Source organism: Pristiophorus japonicus, chromosome 17, assembly GCF_044704955.1.
Source record: "Pristiophorus japonicus isolate sPriJap1 chromosome 17, sPriJap1.hap1, whole genome shotgun sequence".
Lineage (NCBI taxonomy): Eukaryota > Metazoa > Chordata > Chondrichthyes > Pristiophoridae > Pristiophorus > Pristiophorus japonicus.
The window spans coordinates 11,789,089-11,816,978 of record NC_091993.1 but is presented as its reverse complement, the minus strand read 5'-3'; the positions used below and the strand labels follow the sequence as shown (position 1 = coordinate 11,816,978).

The following is a 27,890-nucleotide window of genomic DNA, read 5'->3' as shown; positions in this document are numbered from 1 at the left end:
TAACCTGGCGTCCCTTGTTGACCCCGAGACATAGAGACACAATCTATTCACTTGAACAGCCACCCCACGTTAAAAGAACTCACGCACAGGCATCTCCCACTCTGTTCCCAGCGAGGTTCGGAACCTGGAACGTCAGGACCCTCTTGGACAACTCCAACAGCGACAGGCCGGAACGCCGTACCGCCATAGTTGCCCAGGAACTTAGGCACTTTGACATCGACATTGCCGCCCTAAGCGACACCCAGCGGGCAGGGGAAGGTCAGCTCAAAAAACGAGATGGAGGTTACACCTTTTTCTGGAAAGGAAAACCAGAGGAAGAACGCCGCCTTCACAGATTGGCTTTGCCATCAAAAATGAGTTGGTCGACCGCTTCAAAGATTCGCCCTGTGGGGTTAACGAATGCTTTATGACTCTGACTCATCCTATCCCGGAACCAATGTGCCATCAGTGCGTATGCCCCAACACTCGATGCAATGGATGAGACCAAGGAGGGGTTTTACTCCAACCTCGAAAAATCCCTGTCCTGCATCCCTGCGGGCGACAGACTGATCCTCCTAGGTGACTTAAACGCCAGGGTCGGCAAAGATACAGCCCTCTGGGGAGGCGTGTTTGGCAGAGAGGGGATAGGGAAAGACAACTCCAGTGGTACCCTACTCCAGACAAAATGTCTCGCACAGGAACTTCTCATCATCAACACCTTGTTCCGCCAGAGGGACAAATACAAGGCATTGTTACAACATCCTCGCTTCAAACACTGGCACATGCTCGACTATGTCATCGTCCGAGCCAGAGATCACAAGGATGTGCGCATCACCTGCGCCATGACAGGAGCGGACGATTGCTGGACGGACCACCGCCTAATCCAATCCATCATCGACATCAACATAGTCCCCAAAGCGGAGAGGGCAGCAGAAGCAGTGCCGCAAAAAAGTCAATGGCGGAGCACTTAAGGACCCAGCTAAGAGAGCCCGAAACAGCCAGCGCCTCACAGCTAACCTGGTGTGCCTTGACGATTCCGAGACGCAGAATGCCCATGGCGCTTGGTCTGCCCTCCTGGCCTCCCTAACCAGTGCCTGCAAAGAGACGCTCGGTTATTCAACCAGGAAATACCAGGACTGGTTTGATGAGAATGATCAGGAGATCCAAGAGCTAATAGATGGCAAGCGTAGGACATTTCTGAGCCTTAAACAACAATCCAACGCGGGAACAGCAAAGCAGCATGACAGATGGCTCAAGGCTGAGGTCCAACAAAAAACCCGGGACCTAAAGAACAGGTGGTGGATGGAGAAAGCACAGGAGATACAGCAGCTGGCCGACAACCATGATCGCAGTCAAGGACACCTATGGGCCAAACATTCAAGGCCCCACCCCACTACTGGCCAAGAACAGGGAAACACACGTCAGGGACACCGAGGCAGTCAGGGCCCGTTGGAAGGAACACTTTGAAGATCTCCTCAATCACGACTCTGCCTTTGACTCGAGTGTTCCCGACTCCATCCCACAGCATGCTACCTGCCACCACCTCAGTGAGACCCCAACACTGCACGAGGTAGAAAAAACCATAAGACAGCTTAAAAAACAAGGCTATGGGTGCGGACGGAATCCCTGCTGAGGCAGTGAAGTATGGTGGAGAGGCACTGCTGGCGGGAATACACGACCTCATCTCTCTCATCTGGAGGGAGCAGAGCATGCCGGGGGATCTCAGAGATGCAGTAATCGTGGCACATCTTTAAAAAAGTGGACAAGTCTGACTGCGGCAATTACAGCGGAATCGCCCCATCAGCCACTGGGAAAGTCGTCGCTAGTGTCCTCCTCAACCGTCTTCTTCCCTTGGCTGAGGAGCTCTTCCCGGAGTCACAGTGCGGATTTCGTCCCCTATGGGGCACAACAGACATGATTTTTGCAGCGCGACAGCTACAGGAAAAATGCAGGGAACAGTGCCAGCCCTTATACATTGCCTTCTTCGATCTTAGAGGCCTTTGACACTGTCAACCGCGAGGATCTATGGAGCCCCCTCCTCCGTTTCAGATGCCCCCAAAAGTTCGTCACCATCCTCCACGACGACATGCAAGCCGTGATCCTTACCAACGGATCCATCACAGACCCAATCCATGTCCGGACCTGGGTCAAACAGGGCTGCGTCATCGTCCCCAACCCTCTTCTCAATCTTTCTCGCCGCCATGCTCCACCTCAGTCAACAAGCTCCCCGCTGGAATGGAACTAAACTACAGAACCAGTGGGAATCTGTTCAACCTGCGCCATCTCCAGGCCTGGTCCAAGACCACCCCAAACCTCTGTCGTTGAGCTACAGTACGCACATAGAGGCTGAACTCCAGGACATAGTCGACGTATTTACTGAGACATAGAAACATAGAAAATAGGTGCAGGAGTAGGCCATTCGGCCCTTTGAGCCTGCACCATTCAATAAGATCATGGCTGATCATTCACCTCAGTACCTTTTCCTGCTTTCTCTCCATACCCCTTGATCACTTTAGCCGTAACTCCCTCTTGAATATATCCAATGAACTGGCATCAACAACTCTCTGCGGTAGGGAATTCCACAGGTTAACAACTCTGAGTGAAGAAGCTTCTCCTCATCTCAGTCCTAAATGGCTTACCCCTTATCCTTAGACTATGTCCCCTGGTCCTGGATTTCCCCAACATCGGGAACATTCTTCCTGCATCTAACCCGTCCAGTCCCATCAGAATTTTATATGTTTCTATGAGATCCCCTCTCATCCTTCTAAACTCCAGTGAATACAGGCCCAGTCGATCCAGTCTCTCCTCATTTGTCAGTCCTGCTATCGAGGGAATCAGTCTGGTGAACCTTCCCTACACTCCCTCAATAGCAAGAACGTCCTTCCTCAGATTAGGAGACCAAAACTGAACACAATATTCCAGGTGAGGCCTCACAAAGGCCCTATTACAACTGCATTAAGACCTCCCTGCTCCTATACACAAATCCCCTAGCTATGAAGGCCAACATACCATTTGCCTTCTTCACCGCGTGCTGTACTTGTATGCCAACTTTCAAATGACTGATGTACCATGACACCCAGGTCTCGTTGCACCTCCCCTTTTCCTAATCTACCGCCATTCAGATAATATTCTGCCTTTGTGTTTTTGTCCCCAAAGTGGATAACCTCATATATATCCACATTATACTGCATCTGCCACTCGTTTGCCCACTCACCTAACCTGTCCAAGTCACTCTGCAGCCTTTTAGCGTCCTCCTCACAGCTCATCATAACTGTTGTACCTTTATTGCACGCATCCCTACGAAAGCATGGGCCTTACGCTAAACATCCGTAAGACAAAGGTCCTCCACCAGCCTGTCCTCACCGCACAGCACTGCCCGCCTGTCATCAAGATCCACGATGCAGCCCTGGACCACTTCCCATATCTCGGGAGCCTCCTATCAACAAGAGCAGGCATCGACGACGCGATCCAACACCGCCTCCAGTGCAGCCTTCGGCCACCTGAGGAAGAGAGTATTTGAAGACCAGGCCCTCAAAACTGCCACCAAGCTCATGGTCTACAGGGCTGCAGTAATACCTGCAATCCTATATGGCTCAGAGACATGGACCATGTACAGTAGACACCTCAAGTTGCTGGAGAAAGATCACCAACGATGTCTCCGCAAGATCCTACAAATCCCCTGGGAGGACAGGCGCACCAACATCAGCGTCCTCTTCCAGACTAACATCCCCAGCATTGAAGCACTGACCACACTCGATCAGCTCCGCTGGGCAGGCTACATAGTTTGCATGGCAGACATGAGACTCCCAAAGCAAGTGTTCTACATAGCAAATGAGCCAAAGGTGGGCAGCGGAAACGCTACAAGGACACCATCAAAGCCTCCCTGATAAAGTGCAACATCCCCATTGACACCTAGGAGTTCCTGGTCCAAGACCGCCCTAAGTGGAGGAAGTGCATCCGAGAGGGTGCTAAGCACCTCAAGTCTCAATGCCGAGAGCATGCAGAAGTCAAGTGCAGGCAGCGGAAAGAGCGTGCAGCAAACCAGTCCCACCCACTCCTTCCCTCAACGACTACCTAACCCACCTGTGACAGAGTCTGTGGCTCTCGTATTGGACTGTTCAGCCACCAAAGAACTCACTTCAGGAGTGGAAGCAAGTCTTCCTCGATTGCGAGGGACTACCGATGATGAGAGTACTTCAGTACCAAATAGAATGCAATGGAATCACAGTTAGATAACCAGCTAAATAGTTTGTTTGGCACTATGAAAATTCACGACTGTACTGGTTCCAGATTACAAATCGAGTTGCACTTTAAGTAATATTCTTTGTTTTTCTCCTCCCAACAAAGTGTTGACTTGTTGGAGAATAAATCCGCTGGAACCGACAGCCCTCTGGTACCTCACCCATTGCCCAATTTTTCCAAGTGTGGCCCAGACAGCAAGAGAATCAGGTTATTTGATCACGGCAGGCATCAAGGTCGAGCCTGGCCTTGTCCTCCAATGGCCACACGTGGGAATTAGGAGCACACGTCTGACTGCTTGTTTTCTTCCCACCATAACTGTTCCAGACTACCTTGCTCAGCATGGACCAGGATTGAACATGGACCTACCTGCTCTCTATGGCTTAGTACCATACTGGCATGCATTTACTCACCGAACCAGTTAAGTGCAACTTAAAAAAAAAATACAATCATCATATCAATATTGATTAATTGGGCACCCATCAGTCTTGGAGATTTAGATTAAATATATACCTATATATATATAAATATGGCTTTTACTAAGTTTAGTAACATTCTTTCTTGATTATGCTATATTACAGATTACATGATATGGCAGTTGCAGTTATCGAATAGATACAGCACAGGAGGAGACCATTTGGATAGTAGAGCTATCCAATTAGTCCTACTCCACTGCTCTTTCTCCATAGCCCTGTAATGTTTTTTGCTTCAAGTACTTGTCCAATTCCCCTTTGAAAGTTACTATTGAATCTGCTTTCACTACCCTTTCAGGCAGTGCATTCCAAATCACAATATCTCACTGCGTAAAAAAAAAATCCTCTGGCTCTTTTGCCGATCACCTTAAACCTGTGCCCCCTGATTACCGACTCTTCAGCCACTGGAAATAGTTGCTTTTTATTGACTATCAAAACTGTTCATGATTTTGAACACCTTGATCAAATCTCCTCTTCACCTTTCTTTGCTTTAAAAGGAGAACAACCCAAGCTTCTCCAGTCTCTCCAAATGACTGAAGTCCCTCACCCCTGCTGCCTGACCCGCTGAGAGTTCCAGCATTTTCTGTATCTATTATGTCGTATTTTATCAAACGCCTTTTGAAAGTCCAAATATACAACCTCAACTATCGCACAACAGCTTCATGGAGTAGGCTACAGATGAGAAGCAGTCAAGAAGGATGGTGCGATTGTCCGTGTCAAAAGCCACAGAAAGATTTAAGAGAACAAGTTGCAATAATGCACCATGATTATACTGACCAGGGTTGTTTTAGTCCTGTGGATGGGACAAAAGCTGAAAGGACAAAAACTGAAAAGATTCAAACAGTGATGAGAGCTGGACAGAGTTGCATGACAGCAACAAATTCCAGATCTTAGAGAGCAAAAGATGGTTAGAGATGGTCAGTAGTTGGAAAGGACAGAAGGCTCGAAGGAAGGCTTTTTAAGGAATGGGTGATTACAGAGTTTTGGAAGCAAGGTGAACAATGCTCGTTAAGCATTGGTAAGTCGTCAGAAGCTGAGTCAGGAGGAAATCAGTGGAGCAGGAGGTTGATCTAATGGAAAAGATGAATCTGGTGAAAGTTGGGGTGGGCAATAGCAGATTACACCACAATGCTAAAAGCAAGAGCCGAGAGAGTGTTTATGGGTAGCATTAGCCGGTTGGGATGAGTTCAAAGAGGCATAGGGTAAGATCTTGGGGTGGATGGCAGTGCTCGTCATGGTCTCAGTAGCTTTAAGACCAGAATGTGCAGTAAAGTGCCGATTTGGCTACAGTTGCATTAGTATTGTTATCTGTTAGCGTCAGTACAATTTCTGGAGGCGGAGTAGGACGAGATACATTGATTGCAGAATTTTGTTTTGTAGCCTTCTTGACCACCCCAATTTCATTAACTGTTGGACACCTCAGGCTTTTCTATTACCTGTTTTCAGAGAGGATAGCACAGAGTAGGAAGAAGAACCGTGCCCACAGGGTAACGGTGTTCTGGAGGAACAGTCAAAATGGAAGCGACTGGCACTGGATTTTGAGGAGACTAGCAGAGTTGTGGAGGTAATGTCAGATCTGGATTGAAGTCAAACTGGTTGACAAGCCGCTGCTAGGATATGATTTGATCCTTGTGGAGTAGCTTGCCTATTTCAGTAATGCCTTGAAGCTACTTGCAGTGAATGTCTCTGGGAAGTCACTACTCCATCATAACAGGAAGAGTTAAGAGCCTAAGGCACTTTGAATGCAATGCACTCAACTTAAGTATTCTGAAAATCTCTGATCAATAAGCATACCTGACGATTCCAATGCTCTCCTGGCCGGCCTCTCATCTTCCACCCTCTGTAAACTTGAACTGATGCAAAACTCTATTGTCTGTATCCTAACTTGCATCAAGTCCCATTTGCCCATCACCAGTGTGCTCACTAACCTATATTGGCTCCAGGTACAGCAAAACTGCATATTTAAAATCTTCATCCCTTTCTTCAAATCACTCCATGGCCTTGCCTCGCCCTATCTCTACAACTTCCTCCAGTCCTACAATTCTCTGAACTCTGCATTCCTCCAATTTCGACCTCTTGTGCATCCTCTAGTTCCTCTATTTGGCCCACCATTGCTGGCCGCACACCTTCTGCTGTCTAAGCCCCAAGCTCTGGAATTCCCTCCCAAAATCCCCCTCTCGCTTTCCTGCTTTCAGACGCTCCTTAAAACTTACTATTCAACTGTCCTAATATCTCCTATGTGGCGTGGTGTTAAATTTTGTCTGATCGTGTTCCTGTGAAACGCCTTTTAACATTTTACTACATTAAAGGCACTATCCAAATGCAAGTTGTTGTTGTTGATTAACTGACTAAAAATTGGAGCAGCCAGTACAAAAATATTTCAGGCTGATGGTAAAAGGTTAAATGAATCATTCAAAAAGCTTTTGAAATGTCACAAATGTAAAATTAAAGGGACAATTTTTAAAAATATGCTGAATTATGAATTGTAAATTTACCTGCAAACTACTTCAACAGTGCAATGCGGATTTTTGCAGGTGCTAAAGGTCCACTTTTCTGTCCATGAATAATCACAAGAACAGACTCGAGCTTACTAGCAAAATAGTCTTGTATCTATTATTTTACATTGAAAACAGAAAAATATTTTGAAACCAATCATTTGTGACAGAACAATTATGGAAACCAAAGATCATCAATGTACACTATGATAATTCAATGATTAAATACACTGTTTGGTATGGTATTGGGAAACAGAGATCAGAAAGGCCCCAGGTCTGATCCCTGATCTATGCTGAGTTATCCATTAGCCAGGATGACAGTGGGTACATTACAATTGGTTCAGTGACCTTAAGCTAAGGAAAAGGAAAAGGAAAAAACATTCTGCCAAGATCATAGTGTTCAGATGGCTGAAGAGATGCGTAGTGGTGCGGGTGTCCCAAAGGGGAGGCAGTTAAACATGAATTCTGTCAAAGGGAGAAAACCAAACAGTGTGGATTCTGGTCAAGTTCTGGAAACTGTCAACACATTCAGGGGCCCTTGGGCATTTTTTGGGGTATTGGCTGCAATTGTGCAATGACAGTGCTGGGTTTCTGCCACTTCAGCATTTATATTAAAGCAACACTGCTGGAAGCAGCACGATACAGTACAATGAATCATATTATCATGGATGCGTTTACATTTTATCAATGCCAATCTATTCATGATTCAGGGACAATATGGCTATCATGATCACTTGAGTGGTTTTGAACATCCTCCAAAACCAGAGATACTGTTGTTGTATATAACAGTAAGTGATGAACCTTGCTACTTAGTGAACTGGAATTAAATTGGTTATGATACCATGCAATGAACAGAATAGCACCGTATCATCTCAAAGACACTGCCACATGATTTACACGAGCATCACCAAGACTGATTATTCCCATGACAACGACTGCCTTCACACCCACCTCAGCCACTCCGCAGCTGAAACCTTCATTCATGTTTTTGTCACTTTTAGACTCGACTTCTCCAAAGTCCTCTTTGCTGGACTCCCACCTTTACACCCTCTAAATTCCAACTCACCTGCTGGTATCCTGTCCCACAATAAGTCCTACTTGCCAATCACTGGCCCACACAGTCCCGCAAAGTCTTACATTTAACATCTCCATTCTGAAATCATTCTGTGGCCTCACTCCAACCTATCTCCGCAAACTCCTTCAGCCATATATTGCCTCCATCCATACATTTGAGTGGAGATAAGGAATAATGGGGAAAAAGTCGCTGGGGTGGGCGTAGTCTATAGGCCCCTAACAGTAGCTACACTGTTGGACGGAGTATAAATCAAGAAATAATGGAGGCTTATAAAAAAGGAACGGCAATAATAATGGCCGATTTTAACCTTCATATTGATTGGACAAAGCAAATTGGCCAGGGCAGCCTTAAGGAAGAGTTCATAGAGTGTAACCGGGATAGTTTCCTTGAACAGTATGTTGCGGAACCAACCAGGGAGCAGGCTATCTTACAACTGGCACTGTATAATGAGACAGGATTAATAAGCGATCTTGTAGTGAAGGATCCTCTAGGAATGAATGACCATAACATGGTTGAATTTCAAATTCAGTTGAAGGGTGAGAAAGTTGGATCTCAATCCAGTGTCCTAAGCTTAAATAAAGGAGACGACAAAGGTTGTAATTGACTAAAGTGGACTGGGAAAATAGATTAAAGTGTGGGACAGTTGATGAGCAAGGGCAGACATTTAAAGAGTTATTTCATAACTCTCAACAAAAATGTTTCCCAATGAGAAGGAAAGACTGTAAGAGAAGGGATAACCATCCGTGGCTAACTAAGGAAATACAGGATGGGGTATCAAATTGAAAACAAGGGTATACAAAGTGGCCAACGCTAGTGGGAGACCAGAGGATTGAGAAACTTTTAAAAGGCAAAGAACGACTAAAAAAAAAAGAGGGAAGATAGATTATGAAAGTAGACTAGCACGAAATATAAAAACAGATAGTAAGAGTTTCTACAGGTACATAATAAGGAAAAGATTGGCTAAAGTAAATGTTAGTCCCTTAGAGGATGAGACTGGGTAATTAATAGTGGGGAACAGGGAAATGGCAGAGACTTTGAACAAATATTTTGTATCGGTCTTCATGGTGGAAGACACTAAAAACTTCCCAATAGTGGATAATCAAGGGGCTATAGGGAGGGAGGGACTTAATACAATCACTATCACTAAAGAAGTAGTACACGGTAAAATAATGGGACTAAAGGCAGACAAGTCCCCTGAACCTGATGGCTTGCATCCCAGGGGTGGCTGCAGAGATAGTGAATGCATTTGGTTATAATCTACCAAAATTCCCTGGATTCTGGGAAGGTCCCAGCAGATGGGAAAACTGCAAATGTAACGCCACTATTTAAAAAAGGAGGCAGACAGAAAGCAGGAAACTATAGGCCAGTTATTCTAACATCCGTCGTTGAGAAAATGTTGGAGTCCGTTATTAAGGAAGCAGTAGCAGGACATTTGGAAAAGCAAAATTCAATCAGAGTCAGCATGGTTTTATGAAAGGGAAATCATGTTTGACAAATTTGCTGCAGTTCTTTGAGGATGTAACGAGCAGGGTGGATGGGGGCGGTATCAGTGGATGTAGTGTATTTGGATTTCCAGAAGGCATTCGATAAGGTGCCACATAAAAGGCTACTGCACAAGATAAAAGTTCACGGGTTGAGGCTAATATATTAGCATGGTTAGAGGATTGACTAACTAACAGAAAACAGAGAGTCGGGATAAATGGGTTATTTTCCTGTTGGCAAACAGTAATGAGTGGGGTGCCGCAGGGATCGGTGCTGGGGCCTCAACTATTTCCAATCTATATTAATGACTTGGATGAAGGGACAGAGTGTAATGTAGCCAAGTTTGCTGATGGGTGGGAAAGCAAATTGTGAGGAGGACACAAAAAAATCTGCAAAGGGATATACACAGGCGAAGTGAGTGGGCAAAAATTTGGCAGATGGAGTATGTGGGAAAATGAGGTGTTATCCATTTTGGCAGAAAAAATAGAAAAGCAAATTATAATGTAAATGGAGAAAAATTGCAACGTGCTGCAGTACAGAGGGACCTGGAGGTCCTTGTGCATGAAACACAAAAAGTTAGTATGCAGGTACAGCAAGTAATCTGGAAGGTAAATGGAATGTTGGCCTTCATTGCAAGGGGGATAGAGTATAAAAGCAGAGAAGTCCTGCTGCAACTGTACAGGGTATTGGTGAGGCCACACCTAGAGTACTGTGTACAATTTTGGTCTCCGTATTTAAGGAAGGATATACTTGCATTGGAGGCTGTTCAGAGAAGGTTCACGAGGTAGATTCCAGAGATGAGGGGGGTTGACTTATGAAGATAGGTTAAGTCGGTTGGGCCTATACTCATTGGAGTTCAAAAGAATGAGAGGTGATCTTATCGACAAGGTGGATGCAGAGAGGATATTTCCACTCATAGGGGAAACTAAAACTAGGGGGCATAGTCTCAGAATAAGGGGCCGCCCATTTAAAACTAAGAGGAGGAGGGATTTCTTCTCTCGGAGGGTTGTAAATCTGTGGAATTCTGTGCCCCAGAGTGCTATGGAGGCTGGGTCATTGAACATATTTAACGAGACAGAATTTTGAGCAATAATGGAGTAAAGGGTTATAGGGAGCGGGCAGGGAAGCGGAGCTGATTCCATGATCAGATCAGCCATGATCTTATTAAATGGTGGAGCAATCTTGAGGGGCCAAATGGCCGACTCCTGCTCCTATTTCTTATATTCTTACACATCCTTTCATTTATCCTCCTTCCATTCGTCTCACCATTGTGGCACAGCCTTCGCCGGTTTTGGTGCTACTCTTGAACTCCCTCCAAACCTCTCTGCTTCTTTCTCTACCTTTTAAAACCCATCTTTTGCAATCACGCCGTCTACACTCTCCTCCAGGGCTTATTGTACATTTTGTTCAAGTAATTTTCTCCCCTTGCTACAAAGCACATTGGAGCATTTTCTACTGTAAACATAATACATAAATGCACATTGCTGTTTTTATGGCTGCTATACATGTTTATATGGTTATGCATAGATTCTATTTTTACAGATTACATAAGTTCAATTCATGCTCTGCTCATATCATTATTTAACCTACTACAGCTCAAAGCTGGTTATCTGTATGGTGGTTCTTAGGCAATTCCTTTTCCAAAGGAAGGAGTTGCTGTCCACACACAACACTACTTCTCACAGATTAAACCAACCACGTTTGCTGATTGTGAAAATATTACTTGTGCATCTTCAGCATTCTCATCTGTTCATGCAACTAGTGGATCTTATATTTTCACTGTAGTGTCTAAACTGGACTATATACAATTAAAAATGTTGAAGTTTTGTCATTTGAACACCGAGCATCATTTACACTGCAATGAATTTCTGCCAGTCTGCTTCAGAGTCAGGTCAGGACCAGGCACTCGATTTTTAAACATTGGCCCATAATTTGCGGTCAGCGGTGAAATGAAGGCACTCGTCGCTGATCTCGGAGAAAGCCGCCCACACAGATCTCACGATTTGAGACAAAAAACTTGAGGTTTCTTGACGTGGAATTGATTGCAATGCTGACAATAGGAAAATCCCAGCTCGATGCAGCCGGAACGTCACCAAGCTGTCGAAGCACATCACATTAAAGCATTCCCACAGACAGCAAACCAAAAAATGAAAAACAACTTTTATCCCAACTTAAAAAAAATGTTAGATAGAGAAATAAAGAGTGGGACATACACGAGGTTAAGGCAAGAGCTGAAATCAATAAATAAACCGTAGAAATGTTTTATCATAAAAGGAGAAATTTGATATTCCACAAATATAAAAATTAGTTTTTCAAGGCCAGAACGGTTATTTAGCAGTCAATATGCTGTTAAAACCCAGTTACACCTATTCCACAAGGCCCAACATTGAATAGTGATAGGAGCGTGAAAAAGCCCAGGTATGCATCAGTTCCTTGGATTTCACGGATTTCTGGCTGGGTGCAGCCGGTGTTGGAGCAGTGAATGGCTGACCGCAACTTCAGGATTTCCACGCGCATGCGCTAAATCCTAAAGCTGCGCTCAGTTTCAGAGGGGTGATGATGGCGATGGCTGACAGTTCGCCGTCATTACCCAGCACAAAATCCAGGCCAATGATTCACACTGATGCTACCACTGTAGAGCAAATGCACCAGGAAATCAGAAACTGAGTGTTCGAATTCAAATGGTGTTGTGATATCATAGAGAGTTGAACCATTGAAAGGGTAAAGATTGGGGAGGGTATAAACAGAATTTCTGGAAATATTGAAATAAACTAAACATAAATATCTTTTAAGTTGTGATTTAAGACCAATAATGGACATGTAATTAATTGTACAGTTGGTAGTAAATAATGAAAGGCCATTTGCAATTGAAAAAAAAGTGGCAAGTTCTTCTTCAGTTACTACTTAGTGTACAAACTCATGTCCATCATTTTTCAACTTCTAGAAAAAAAGTTTTACCTGAGGCAACTGTTGTACTATTTTGGTGGCTTTCACTCCTCGACACATACAAATCCTCCTCCCCTTCAGTGGAAGAGCTGGAGGAGGATTCGCTACTAAGGTCATTATCGCCTGAACTGCTGGAACTTTGCAACAAGGCATACTTCCTGCGAGCAAACACTTCCCTTTTCTTCCTCTGCAATAAAATCCGTTCCTTTTGCTTTTGAGTCCGCTGAGAAGGATTGGGTTTTGTAAATTTCTTCCTCTGTTGAGGCCTTCGTAGACTGCTGTTTGGGAGACAAGGTCGCTTGATTAAGATCCCTGATATAGATTCCTGCTCAGACCTAGGCCACTTGTGCATTTTTGAATGAATTGTTCTACTTGTGCCACTCAATACTGCCTGGGAATGTCTGTCTGGAATCTCCTCCTCTTCTTCTGAAGTCACTGTATCAGAGTCACCAAAATGTAGACTCGAAGAAGGCGATGAAACACAGTCACTAAAAGAAGAAGCGTCTGCATGGTCTTGAGGCTGTATGCGAGGCCTCAGACCAACATTACCCTGGCGATCTTTGAAATCAGAGTTTTGAGTTTCTGAGGGACCAGCCTGCTGGCTCTTACGTTTTTTTCTGACAACAATCATTTTTTCCTGTTCTAGTCTGTTTCCATTCATGTCCTTTATCCGCTTTCCAGAATCACAAATATGAGAGTAGTCATTTCCAACTTTACTTGCAATCATTTCAACGTCTGTACTAAAACTTTTTGTTGCCAGGATTGGCTCAGGGTTCATCAATGCCCCCTTTGCAGTCTCCTGTCTTTTGGGTGCATCAGGTGTTATCTCAGTCTTCATATCCAGGTTGAATGTCTAGTTTAGAAGAGTTACATCCAGAAGTCCGTTAAGGGACTGGGTGGTCTTTAATATCCTACGGTCTGAAAAAATAGGACAGAAGAAAAAATATTGTTAGTCATGGTCTTATAAGACAGATAAATACTCTACTACAGGTTGAACCTCCCTTATCCAGAACCGCCCATCGTCCAGAACCATTCCCGGCTACCGGGTGGCGCTTGCGCAGAACTCAGACATGAACAAATTGAAGTCCTTCCTCGCTGCCGACTTCCACAATTGCTGGCTTGACCCCACGAGCCACTGCCCCCACACACCCCATGATCTCTCTGCTGCACTCCCAGCCTCAATATCCCCTTGCTCAGTACCTGTACCAGCCAATTTAATGTGACCAACCCTCATTCAGAGAAATACCTTATCCAGAAGAGGCCAGGTCCCAAGGGCTCCGGATTAGGGAGGTTCAACCTATATATATATTGCCATACATATCTGATCTGAGTAGTAGTTTCCATATTACAAAAAGGATATAGAGGCACTGGAGAAGCTACAAAAAGGATTTACAAGGATACCACCACAACTGAGAGGTTAGAACTCAGGAATGACCAACAGGGCTCTATTCTCTAGGATAGAGAAGGTTGAGGGATGACCTAATAGAGAAGATGTTTCCATTTGTGTGAAGTTCAAAACTAGGGGTCATAAATATAAAAGTATCAGTAATAAATCCAATAATGAATTCAGGAGTAACTTCTTTACCCAGAGAGTGGTTAGAATGTGGAACTTGCTCCAACATGAACTAGTTGAATGGAGTAGCACAGATGCATTTAAGGGGAAGCTAGATAAGTACATGCCGGAGAAAGGAACAGGAGGATATGCTGATATGGTTCGAAAAAGTCGGATGGGAGGAGGCTCCTGTGTAACATAAACCACCAGCCTAGACCAGTTAGGCGAAATGGCCTGTTTTGTGCTGTAAATACAATGTAATCTATTGATACCAGTACTAGAAAATTCCAAATTAACAATCATCAACTATATGGTTTAAAATTAACATTATGTTTGAATCAGAAGATCGCGGTCCAACCCCACTCCAGGACTTAAATACACAATCCAGGTTGACGCTTTGGTACAGTACTGTGGCAGCATTTCATTGCTGGAGCTGCTGTCTTTCAGATGAGAAATTGGGCATAAAAGATCCTATGGCACTATTTGAAGAAGAGTGGAGGGAGTTCTTCTGGTGTCCGGGCCAACATTTATTTCTCAACCAACAGCACCAAGCAGATTATCTGGTTATTTGTCTGATTGCTGATTTTGGGACTTTTCTGTGCACAATTTGGCTGCTGTGTTTGCTTAAAAATCAAACAAGTAACTACACTTCAAAAGTAAGAAATTAGCCTTTTCTTTTCTCACGATCTCTAATTTGATAAGGCTTTGGTCATACCAGAGATCTATTATTGCTTGTCTCACCGTTCCCAAATTCGCTATAGGTTTATAATCTATATTTTCCTTTGGATTCATTATATATAGTTAAAATTTCAGTACAACAAATTTTAACAACTGAAAGTTTCAAAAGCTACAACTAATCTTACAGCAGTTATCATGGGTGACTTTAATCTACATATAGATTGGTCTAACCAAACTGGTAACAACATGGTGGAGGAGGATTTCCTGGAGTGTATAAGAGATGATATTCTAGACCAATATGTCGAGAAACCAACTAGAGAGCAAGCCATCCTAGACTGGGTCTTGTGTGATGAGAGAGGATTAATTAGCAATCTTGTTGTGCGAGGCCCCTTGGGGAAGAGTGACCATAATATAGTAGAATTCTTCATTAAAATGGAGAGTAACACAGTTAATTCAGAGACTAGGGTCCTGAACTTAAAGAAAGGTAACTTCGATAGTATGAGACGTGAATTGGCTAGGACAGACTGGCGAATGATACTTAAAGGGTCGACAGTGGATAGGCGATGGCAGATAGTTAAAGATCACATGAATGAACTTCAATTGTACACCCCTGTGGCGTAAAAATAAAACAAGGAAGGTGGCTCAACCATGGCTAACAAGGGAAATTAGGGAGTGTGTGAAATCCAAGGAAGAGGCATATCAATTGGCCAGAAAAAGCAGCAAACCTGAGGACTGGGAGAAATTTAGAATTCAGAGGAGGACAAAGGGTTTAATTAGGAGGGGGAAAATAGAGTACGAGAGTAAGCTTGCAGGGAACATAAAAACGGACTGCAAAAGCTTCTATAGATATGTGAAGAGAAAACGATTAGTGAAGACAAATGTTGGTCCCTTGCAGTCAGAATCAGGTGAATTTATAATGGGGAACAAAGAAATGGCAGAACAATTGAACAAATACTTTGGTTCTGTCTTTACAAAGGAAGACACAAATAATCTTCCGGAAATACTAGGGGACCGAGGGTCTAGCGAGAAGGAGGAACTGAAGGAAATCCTTATTAGTCAGGAAATTGTGTTCGGGAAATTGATGGTATTGAAGGCCGATAAATCCCCAGGGCCTGATGGTCTGCATCCCAGAGTACTTAAGGAAGTGGCCCGAGAAATAGTGGATGCATTGGTGGTCATTTTCCAACATTCTATAGACTCTGGATCAGTTCCAATGGATTGCAGGGTAGCTAATGTAACCCCACTTTTTAAAAAAAAGAGAATACAGGGAATTATAGACCGGTTAGCCTGACATCAGTTGTGGAGAAAATGTTGGAGTCAATTATTAAAGACATAATAGCACTGCATTTGGAAAGCAGTGACTGGATCAGTCCAAGTCAGCATGGATTTATGAAAGGAAAATCATGCTTGACAAATCTTCTAGAATTTTTTGAGGATATAACTAGTCGAGTGGACAAGGGAGAACCAGTGGGGATGTGGTGTATTTGGACTTTCCAAAAGCTTTTGACAAGATCCCACACAAGAGATTAGTGTGCAAAATTAAAGCATATGGTATTGGTGGTAATGTATTGACGTGGATAGAGAACTGGTTGGCAGACAGGAAACAAAGAGTAGGAATAAACGGGTCCTTTTCAGAATGGCAGGCAGTGACTAGTGGGATACCGCAAGGTTGAGTGCTGGGACCCCCGCTATTTACAATATACATTAACGATTTGGACGAAGAAATTGAATGTAATATCCCCAAGTTTGCAGATGACACTAAGCTGGGTGGCAGTGTGAGCTGTGAGGAAGATGCTAAGAGGCTGCAGGGTGACTTGGACAGGTTAGGTGAGTGGGCAAATGCATGGCAGATGCAGTATAATGTGGATAAATGTGAGGTTATCCACTTTGGTGGCAAAAACATGAAGGCAGAATATTATCTGAATGGTGACAGATTAGGGAAAAGGGGAAGTGCAACGAGACCTGGGTGTCATGGTACATCAGTTATTGAAAGCTGGCATGCAGGTGCAGCAGGCGGTGAAGAAGGCAAATGGCATGTTGGCCTTCATAGCGAGAGGATTTGAGTATAGGAGCAGGGAGGTCTTGCTGCAGTTGTACAGGGCCTTGCTGAGACCACACCTTGAATATTGTGTACAGTTTTGGTCTCCTAATCTGAGGAAGGACATTCTTGCGATTGAGGGAGTGCAGCAAAGGTTCACCAGACTGATTCCCGGGATGGCAGGACTGACATATGAAGAAAGACTGGATCGATTAGGCTTATATTCACTGGAACTTAGAAGAATGAGAGGGGATCTCATCAAAACATATAAAATTCTGACGGGATTAGATAGGTTAGATGCAGGAAGAATGTTCCCGATGTTGGGGAAGTCCAGAACCAGAGGTCACAGTTTAAGGATAAGGGATAAGCCATTTCGGACCGAGATGAGGAGAAACTTCTTCACGCAGAGAATTGTGAACCTGTGGAATTCTCTACCACAAAAAGTTGTTGAGGCCAGTTCGTTAAGATATATTCAAAAGGGTGTTAGATGTGGCCATTACTGCTAAAGGGATCAAGGGGTATGAAGAGAAAGCAGGAATGGGGTACTGAAGTTGCATGATCAGCCATGATCATATTGAATGGTAGAAGGTTCGAAGGGCCTACTCCTGCACCTTTTTCTATGTTTCTATGCTACTTTGTAAGTGCAGTAAATAAACATTAATTGTACTGCTTTGGACTATTTTCACTGTCCCAACACAAACATCCCATTGCTTAACACAAGGATTCACCTTAATTGTTTTTCAACCCTTCCAACTTCCTTCCCAGATCACACCCAAGTACGAATCACCTGTGCCAATCTCTCTAATCTGTAACACTGCATTTCCTACCTCCAACTGATATTATAATTTCTCTTTTCTTACTTTCATCTGTTTTTTTTCAAAATTATTCACTTTCAATGGATATCTGCTTCTCATCAATTTGTTTCAGCTTGGTTCTCAGCAGCAATAGGGAAACAGCATGTACAGCAGCATGCAACATGGCGCAAATGCTGCAGGTATAAAATGTAATCTAGGCAAGAACTGCCTTTGTGGCATCAAAATAATGATCAAACTAATAACACACATGTAACCAAAAGGGTCTTCTGTGAACATCCATGAAACATGACAATCTCTGTATAAAATGAATGACTACCATGCTTTACCAAAGTATAAAAACTGACCACAGGCTAATAGACAGCGTGGTTCAAAATGATTTCCATGCACCCACCCACCCAACTGATTTGTAGACTAGTTATTGCACAATGTTCATATTCACTAGACCCTTGCCGTTTCAAATTAATCATGTATTTGGAATAACATTTACATTTCTAGAAGAGAAGGTGAAAACACATAAGGAATCATGTTATATAATAGTCTCAGATCAGAATCAGACACTTACTTCATAATACTTATTAAAACTTGTCCATAAAATGATTCATATTTTCCTATGGAACAATATCCATTTTCTGTTTGCCAAATGATGTGTACAATTTAGTGTTACGCAGAAATTTGGAGAGGCACTTGTGCTGTTACAATTTGAACTATTAACTATACAGGATTTTGGTAAAACTCATGGAATTTCCAGACGATGTCAGACTGAACTGTACACCCAGCAATACAATTATAGTTTTGTTCTTTCAACTAAGGTTATGTCAGAAGAGAGTGTTTTGAGCTCAACAACACAAGAGTGATGTTCAAGAGAGAGTTAGATATGGTCCTTAAGGCTAAAGGGATCAAGGGGTATGGAGAGAAAGCAGGAAAGGGGTACTGAGGTGAATGATCAGCCATGATCTTATTGAATGGTGGTGCAGGCTCGAAGGGCCGAATGGCTGACTCCTGCACCTATTTTCCATGTTTCTATGTACTGTCAGTGGCAGTGATGGGTGCAATTTGACATGAAAAATTACAAATAATGGCAAAAAAATATATTGGCACAGTAAAGCATATTAGCTTAAGTGTATTTTTTTCCTGTGGGGTATTGGTACCAATATATGTTAAATAATTGATCAGATAACAGCGCTATATTCTAGTAACCAAATATGTTGCAGGAAAATCGGGTTCTTTACTGGTAGATGATGCAGAGAATTTTTTTTCTTCTCCCACACCCTTTTTTAAACTTGAATTATAAAATCCTCAAATTCTGCTAAGTTGACAAAAGGATGTTCAGATAGGTACAGTAAATACCCATTTTTCCAATTAACATAAGGTATACTACATTAAATAAGTGTCATCACTAGTCTTAGTGTATGGTTTCCTAATTTGCTACAGAAAAATAGGAACTTAAACCAATATGCTTTTGTGAGATGCTTTCAATTAATTAAGGCGTCAGCGGGAACACTCATCTCTGAGTCAGGAGGTTATGGGTTCAAGTCCCACTCTAGGGTATTGAGCACAAAATCGAAACTGACACTTCAGTGTAATACTGAGGGAGTGCTACACTGATGAAGGTGTTGCCTTTCAAATGAGATGTTAAAACTGAGGCCTCATATCCGACTCCTCACGTGGATGTAAACGATCTCATGGTGCTAGTTTGAAGTCCAGGGGAGATCCCCCCCGGTTCCTGGCCAATATTTATCCCTCAAGCATCACTAGAACAGATTATCTGGCCATTATCACATCGCTGTTTGTGGGAGCTTGCTGTGCAAATTGGCTGCCGTGTTTCCTACGTTACAACTGTGACTACTTCAAAAGTATTTCATCGAAGGCGTTTTGCAGTCAGACTTCCTAAGTCGTGAAAGTCGCGATATAAATTTAAGTCCAAGTTCCCACCACCTGTACTTCAGCCTGATGTTAATTAGCTCACAACAGTCTCTGCAAACATAACCCAAGTTTGAAAACTACAATCTAATTATACTGCTGCATGCTTTCACAGTTTATATATCACATACCAGCATTACACTTTCCTGAAATATTGGAAATTATGAAATTGTCAATCTTTAGACTCACCTATCTCTCACATTTTTACCATTGCAGTACCGTGTAAATTTGTCTAATTGCACATGTAGGTTACTGGTAGGATTACACCAATATTAGGGGAAGACAGCATCTCCTGATGAATATTATGGTCAAGGTCAGGAAGTGGATAAATTAGGTTTAAAAGGGAGTGGGTGGAGAAACGAGGGGGGTTAAAGGAGAGGAAGAAAGAGAAGGTTTACTTTATTGCCGACATATCTATTAGCAGATCAAAGCCAAAAGCATACCAAATGGTCCTCCTACATTCCAAGCACAACTTTCAGCAGTCCTTGCTCGAGCTTCAAGTCAACGTTGACTATAAAGAGCAAACATCCACAGGAAAAATAATCAGCTGACTGCAACTATGCTATTGCAAGTCACCAGATACCACTTTGCAATGAACAAAACTAAAATTTAACGACAAATATAAGCACACACAATCTTGACTCAATGCAGAAGGACTTCCATCACAACTAATGGTTCATTCTCTGGTTGGCAATCAGTAACCAGTGGGGTGCCACAGGGATCAGTGGTGGGACCTCAACGATTTAAAATTTATATTAATGATTTGAAAGAAGGGACCAGTGTAACGTAGCCAAGTTTGCTGACGATACAAAGTGGGAGGAAAATTAATGTGTGAGGAGGACACAAAAAATCTGCAAAAGGACATAGATAGACTAAATGTGGGCAAAAATTTGGCAGGTGGAGTACAATGTTGGAAAGTGTGAGGTCATGCACTTTTGCAGAAAGAAAAATCAAAGAGCAAGTTATTATTTAAATGGAGAAAGACTGCAAAGTGCTGCAGTACAGCAGGACCTGGGGGTACTTGTGCATGAAACACAAAAGGTTAGTATGCAGGTACAGCAAGTGATCAGGAAGGCCAATAGAATCTTGGCCTTTATTGCAAAGGGGATGGCGTATAAAAGCAGGGAAGTCTTGCTACAGTTGTACAGGGTATTGGTGAGGCCACACCTGGAATACTGCGTGCAGTTTTGGTTTCGCTATTTACGAAAGGATAGACTTGCTTTGGAGGCAGTTCAGAGAAGGTTCACAAGATTGATTCCGGGGATGAGGGGGTTGAGTAGGTTGGGCCTCAACTCATTGGAATTCAGAAGAATGAGAGATGATCTTATCGAAACGTATAAGATTATGAGGGGGCTTGACAAGGTGGATGCAGAGAGAATGTTTCCACTGATAGGGGAGACTAGAACTAGAGGGCATAATCTTGGAATAAGGAGCCGCCCATTTAAAACTGTGACGAGGAGAAATTTCTTCTCTCAGAGGGTTGTGGATCTGTGGAATTTGCTGCCTCAGAGAGCTGTGGAAGCTGGGACACTGAATAAATTTAAAGACAGAAATAGACAGTTGCTAAATGATAAACGATAAAGGAGTAAGGGATTATGGAGAGGGGCAGGGAAGTGGACCCGAGTCCATGATCGGATTAGCCATGATCGTATTAAATGGCGGAGCAGGCTCGAGGGGCCGTATGGCCTACTCCTGCTCCTATTTCTTATGTTCTTAAAACTCTGTCTACTGATGTACATCTCTATTCACACGTTATAGACCTTCCACAAGTGATAAGAAAACAGCGAGAAAAAAATTACTTAAGCAAACAAAAAGTTACAAACCATATCATAACATGGGATGAATATATTCAAGCACATCCTGTACAGGCTTGATTCATGCCAGCTAATGGAACTTTAGTCAGACCTTTACCTTGATGACTAACATGCCACATTTTGCTGAGAACAACTCAACTTTGCTATGGCCGTTTTATCACCTGGGTGCACATTCTCCTTGCACAGACTTAAGTGCTGGATCAGGAAGAAAGGGCTGCTTTTACTATTCTCAAGTTTTAATTTGCTTAGTGACCTTATACTACAAGTTCCACTCCAATTTCAAAGAGCTTTTTTAGAATTCTACCATCAGGGTACGATGGTGTAGTGGTTATGTTATTGGATGAGTAATCCAGAGGCCCTGACAAATAATCCAGGGAACGCAAGTTCAATTCCCACCACGGCAGTTTGAGACTTTGTTTTAAAAAAAGCTGGTTATCAGCAGAAGTGACCATAAAGCTGTTGGGATTGCTTAAAAAACCCGAATGGTTCACGAATACCTTTTAGAGAAGGAAACCTGCCAGCCCTACTTGGTGTGGCCTATATGGGACTGCAGTCCCAAACCAATGTGGTTGATTCTCAACTCCCTTCTGAAGTGGCCAAGCAAGCCAGTCAGTCAGGTTAACCAGGAATGGGCAATAAATGCCGGCCTTGCCAGTGACATCCACAAGCCGAGAATAAATTTTGAAAAATTATAAACAGGATATCGTTCTTATATTTTGAGGGCCCTCAAATTCAATATTAGTTATTATTTCTATTACCGTCAAAAACTGACAAAGATGCGTAGGTTTTGTCATTATAGGTAATGACACTAGCAACAAGCATAGAAATAACAAGGGAATTAGAAAGAATCAGCCAAGGGTCTACACTTAAAATGTTAATTTACCTTTTCCACTTTCAGATGCTGATAGATGCACTTTATATTTCCAAAATGTTAGGTTTCGATTATTATTTCCATCCCATTGTCATCAAGAAATGTTAAAATTATGAAAGCCAAAGTACACTTTTAGCACTTTACTGAAATACGAGCTAAATGATTAGTTGGGCTTGCTGACAAGCAGCATTTGTTGATAGCTTACTTTTTAAAAAAATTATTGAAAGCACACATGGGACTGGATTTACCTGGATATGATCCCATTGTCCCACAATACTTTCTAAATCCAAACTCTAATATCTAAATACATACACACAAAGGAAGTCTGGTTCTCCTGCTGAGAAGTGCAGAGAGTCAGAAACAAATTATTTCTGCACGTCCACAGCAGGGAAACTTTTTTTTCCAACAGTACAATTCCCTAATTATAAACCTCAACCTTAAGTGCACCTCCTGCCGTGTGATACTTCCAGCTCAGAATTAGCCATTGTATCCGTGTCACACCTCAAGGAGACTGCCAAATTGTTTCATAGTACAGACTAGAAACTGGATTTAGATTGTCTGCAGTGCTGTTCCTAATTTGAGAAAATATTTTGTTCTTGCTATGTTTGAAGCCTGATTATCAAGAGGTAAAGAGAGTTGTACACTATCACTCAGCTCTCAGTCAACCAATTGTTACCCCTTCCATGTTAACTGCCCCCTCTCTCTGGGGAGATGCCCATTAGCCTACTGCCTACTGTAGCTGAAATTGTGAAATCAGCACATTGGAGCTTGATATTACGCATTGCCACTGAGACGACAAAAGAAGATTCCATATTTAAGCTTGCAAGAGACGACCCAAACTAATATAGTAATAAAAACAGAAAACAGTGGTAATAAACAACAGATCCATCAGCATCTGAATAAAGAAAAGCCAGGTTAATATTTTGGGTGCGAATACCCAACATCAGAACTGGAAAATGGAAAATAAGTCAGGTTCTTAATAGGACTGAACAAAACAAATGGGGGAGGTCAGAGAAAGAGAGTAGAACAAACAGGTAGAAATCAAGAATTCTGGTTATTGATTCTCATCAGTACCAAATGAATTGAATAGCCATCAACCTGTTTTTAAAAAAATGATGGATGATATATTATATAAAGATGTGAAGTAATGAAAAGCCATTAAAGAAAAAAAAGGGGCATGACAATAGCTAAGTAAGGTGGCGAATAGGCATGGGACGGATACTCAAAAAATACAAAAATATGGGGGGAGAGGGTCAAAAGTCAGAGAAATAGATGGATGTGCTCAGCAAATCCATCAGCACCCGAGAAGAGAAAAGACAGGCTAACACTCAGGTACATCATCTCCTCCTGCAGGTAATGGCAGGTATCTGTAGAAATTGGGTGGAGGCCTGTGGGCTGCAAGACCTCATTCAGCAGTCAACCTGACAATAGAGTTTGGGGTGACTTAGTGGTAGGCCTGTGGGAAAGAGGTTCATATTTCCTGTTTGTCAACATCTGGTACATGCATTACTTCATCTGATTGGCAAATGTCTCAATTGCTTCCTCTATATTTGCTGTGTATGGCATTGAGATGCACAGCAGGCAAAGGATGTATGGAAAAGGTAAGACCAATTACAGCTCTCAACAGCTCCACCAACATTCATCTGTCAGGATTAGATAGAATCTCTAATTCACGCAGAGAGGTATGTGCAGTGAAGGATTCTGAACTGGCTGCCTCTTTCTGCTGCAGCCTGTGCTCACAAGGATCAGCCACAAATTTCCCCTTCTGAGGGCCCAAGTTTGCCCCCACGCTTAGAACGGCGCAACTCCGTGAGCTGCGGCGACCTTTTAGAACAAAAACCGCGCCTAAAACTTACCTCGGTATTCTCCCCGCTGCTGGAATGTTGCAAGCCCTTGGTGCGGCGCAGCGCAGCACAAACTGTGGGGGGCGGAACCAGGTCCCGGTGCTGAAAACAGTGCCGGGACCTCTGCACATGCACGTAGCTCCAGGCCGCCGAGGCTGCGTGGGAGGGGCCTGAAGCACGCCGCCCCTAGCCCTGGCCGAGTGGGTTCACTGGGGCGGCGAAGATCGGACTCTAGCCTCCCTCCTCTTTATCTTCAGCTCCAGCTCCCCCCCAGTTCAGGTCCGCTCCCGCTCCCCCCGCCTCCTCCCCTCACCCCCCACCCCAACCCTCTCCCTCCTCTCCCCCCCCCCACCCCTCTCCTCACCGGCTCTCTCCTCTCCCCCCCACCCCGCTCTGGCTCTCTCCTCCTCCCCGCCCCCCCACCCCGTCTCCTCTTTCCCCCCTCCCCACACTTCCTCACTCCCTCCTCCTCCCACCCCTCGCTGTCAGAAACCGAGGGAGGGAGAGACTGACCGAGGGAGGGAGAGACTGACCGAGGGAGGGAGACAGACAGACACTGACAGACAGGGGGGGACCGTCCCAGCACGCTGTTGGAGGGCTCCCAGTGCTGCAGTCGGTGAGTAGAAATGTAATTTTTTATTTATTGATTTTTTAATAATTTAATAATTTAAATGTAAAAAATTTTTTTGATTGATTTATTGTTTTATTTATCATTATTGATGATGGCTCTTTATTTGTAAAAGTGACATGTTTCATGTTTGTAAACATCCTCCCATCTCTCATTCCCTACACCTGATTGCGAAGTGTAGGCAAGGTTTTTCTGAGCGTACAATAATCTACACTTACTTCATTCTAAGTTAGTTTGGAGTAAGTTTTCGCTGCCTAAACTTGCAAAACAGGCGTAAGTGACTGGACACGCCCCCTTTTCAAAAAACAAATCTGTTCTAAAATAGAACTAGTCTAACTCAGTAGAACTGGAGCAAACTAAATGTCGAGAATTGCAATTTTTAAGATGCTCCATTCTAAACTAGTTGCTCCAAAAAAATAGGAGCAACTCAGGCCTAAACTTGAGCCCCTAATCTCCTGAGCATGGATGGCTCAGATGATGCTCCCAAAGACTACAGGTTCTCTCACTTTTAAGGGACTTCCTTTTTTTCTTTACAGGGGTTTCACAATATAGTGTATGGATGGATTTTACACTATGTGGGAGCCTTGCATGTGTGTGTACGGGGACTCACATTAGTGTGCAATTATATGCAGCCCATTCATTGTTTCTGAAGCGTGTATTTGGTCCATAGCTCCAAAACAGTTGAACATTTATCTAGTATATCTCCAGTGAATTGGATGTTGCAGTGGAGGCGGAAGGAGAGAGATAGTTAAGTCTTTCTGGATGGATGAGCTATGAATGACTCCCATCACTTATCTTGTGATCTTGATGATTATATAGAGAAGTACAAGCAAAGATGATCAAATACTGGAGAGAGCACAACGCTGCTACTTCCAAATGGGGAAATGTCAACCCAAGGAAGGCTGCCAGCATCAACAAATGATGCAAGGTTACATAGATATCATTTCTGCACAATTAATTATGAGGCGAGGGGAGGGGCCTTCGGAAATAGTTTGTATCATCTGTGGGGGGGGATGGGGGGGGGGGGGGAGACTGGTTTAAACTCAGAATGGTCTTTTTTTTGTTCTATTCTTTATGTTCTGATATGAAGTGTGGCTTAAAAATGTCACATAAAGCTTGCCTCAGCATCCTTGCTGTTTTAATTTAACACAAACTCTCACAGGAAAAAATATGCTTTCATTGCTACAATCTACATCACATACATTAGTAGCAGAGCCGAATCTATGGTGTAGCTGCATCTACATAGCTTACTGCAGTGAAAATGATACATATGAATGGAATATCTGAATACATCCTGTACTTCAAAGTTTGAAGCATATGGTAACAAAGGGCAAAAAGAAAAAGGGGAGGATTGTAATCCAAAAATAGTCAACATACAATGAGAAAGCACACCTCACATTCAAAGAGCCTACGCATTGCAAAGGTTATGCTCTTAATGTGTTGGTGGGATCTGGGGACTAAGTGGTGTCCTCGGTCAGGCAGATGTACTGAATACCTCCTCTCTACTGACTGTAGGTCCGATGTGAAATGACTTTAGACAGCCTCAACTTAGTTCACAGTAAATATATATCTACTGCACAATATTTTGCACTCACTCAGCAAAACCACTGGATAGGTTTTTTGAGAGGGATATGGATTGAAGAACTGGGGAAATGTGTATAATATATGTAGGCGAAGAGTTAGGTTATACGTTAGGAAGTATTTCTTTCAGAGAGTCATTGCCCTCTGAGATTGCCTGAGAATCTATGCTGGCCAAGAACAGAAAAATTTGCTCTCTAGTGTCAGTGTCTCCAGTGTCAACTGTGGCTCTCAAACACCCTCAAAGCCTCCTTGATAAAGTGCAACATCTCCACTGACACCTGGGAGTCCCTGGCCAAAGAATGTCCTAAGTGGAGGAAGTGCATCCGGGAGGGCGCTGAGCACATAGAGTCTCACCGCCGAGAACATGCAGAAATCAAGCGCAAGCAGCAGAAAGAGCGTACGGCAAACCAGTCCCACAACAACTGTCACACCTGTGGCAAGGACTGTGGCTCTCGTCTTGGACTGCTCAGCCACCTCAGGACTCATTTTTAAGAGTGGAAGCAAGTCTTCCTCGATTTCGAGGGACTGCCTATGATGATGATGATGATGATGATGGGTAGCACACGCGTCTCTGAGTCAGAAAGTTGTGGGTTCAAATCTCACTCCAGGGACTTGAGCACATAAATTTCGGCCGATACTCCAGTGCAGTGCTGAGGGAGTGCTGCACTGTCAGAGGTGCAGTATTTTGGATGAGATGTTAAACCGAGGCCCCGTCAGCTCTCTCAGATGGACGTAAAAGATCCCATGGCACTATTCGAAATAGAGCGAGAGTTATCCCTGGTATCCTGGCCAATATTTACCCCACAATCAACATAACAAAGACAGTTAAGCTGCTGTTTGTGGGAGTTGCTATGCACAAATTGGCTGCTGCGTTTCTTTACCACATTACAAAAGTGACTACACTCCAAAAGTACTTCATTGGCTGTAAAGCGCATTGAGGCATCCAGTGGTCATGAAAGGCACTATATAAATGCAAGTCATTCTTTAGTTGCAGCTTTGGTTTTCCCTACTTAAGCAGGATACTTAAGATACAATGGGAACGTAGCTGCATTATGAGTTACCCCCTGCATAGCAAATATGGCCGTGCTACTTATGTTAGAGCAGATCTTGCTGACACATACCACTCATCTAATTTGGAACTCTGATCGTGTGAGAGCCAACTATTTCAGAATGGTGAATGTGTATAAGCCTCCAAGAGATAGCCTTGGCCTTCGTCAAATATTTTTCCTAAGATCCCCAACCCTGCCGGCTATGTTGGAGATTTTACTAGCTGCTGCACCACTTGGGAATACATAGTCAGATCAAAATGGAGTTGACCTTTTGGACTGGGTCATGCTGCAGGACCTTCACCTCATTCATAACCCAAAACAACAGGTTACTTTTTCATTCTACCAGACGAAGCAAGGCAGCTCTCCAGATCTCAAATTAATCACTAGCACAAGCAATCGTCCACTTCAAGT

The 27,890-nt window shown here is 43.4% G+C and overlaps 1 protein-coding gene across 3 annotated transcripts in view; it reads right to left on the bottom strand.

Annotated features, from left to right (window-relative positions):
* The window catches only part of rnf111 (ring finger protein 111), a 149,114-nt gene that overhangs the window by 88,103 nt on the left and 33,121 nt on the right, over positions 1 to 27,890 (bottom strand). For all 3 annotated transcript variants that reach the window (XM_070858372.1, XM_070858373.1, XM_070858374.1), the window contains exon 2: positions 12,702 to 13,607. In XM_070858372.1, coding sequence (XP_070714473.1) covers positions 12,702 to 13,527 — 826 coding nt within the window. In that variant the 5' untranslated portion in view covers positions 13,528 to 13,607. The remainder of the gene's footprint in view (positions 1 to 12,701; positions 13,608 to 27,890) is intronic.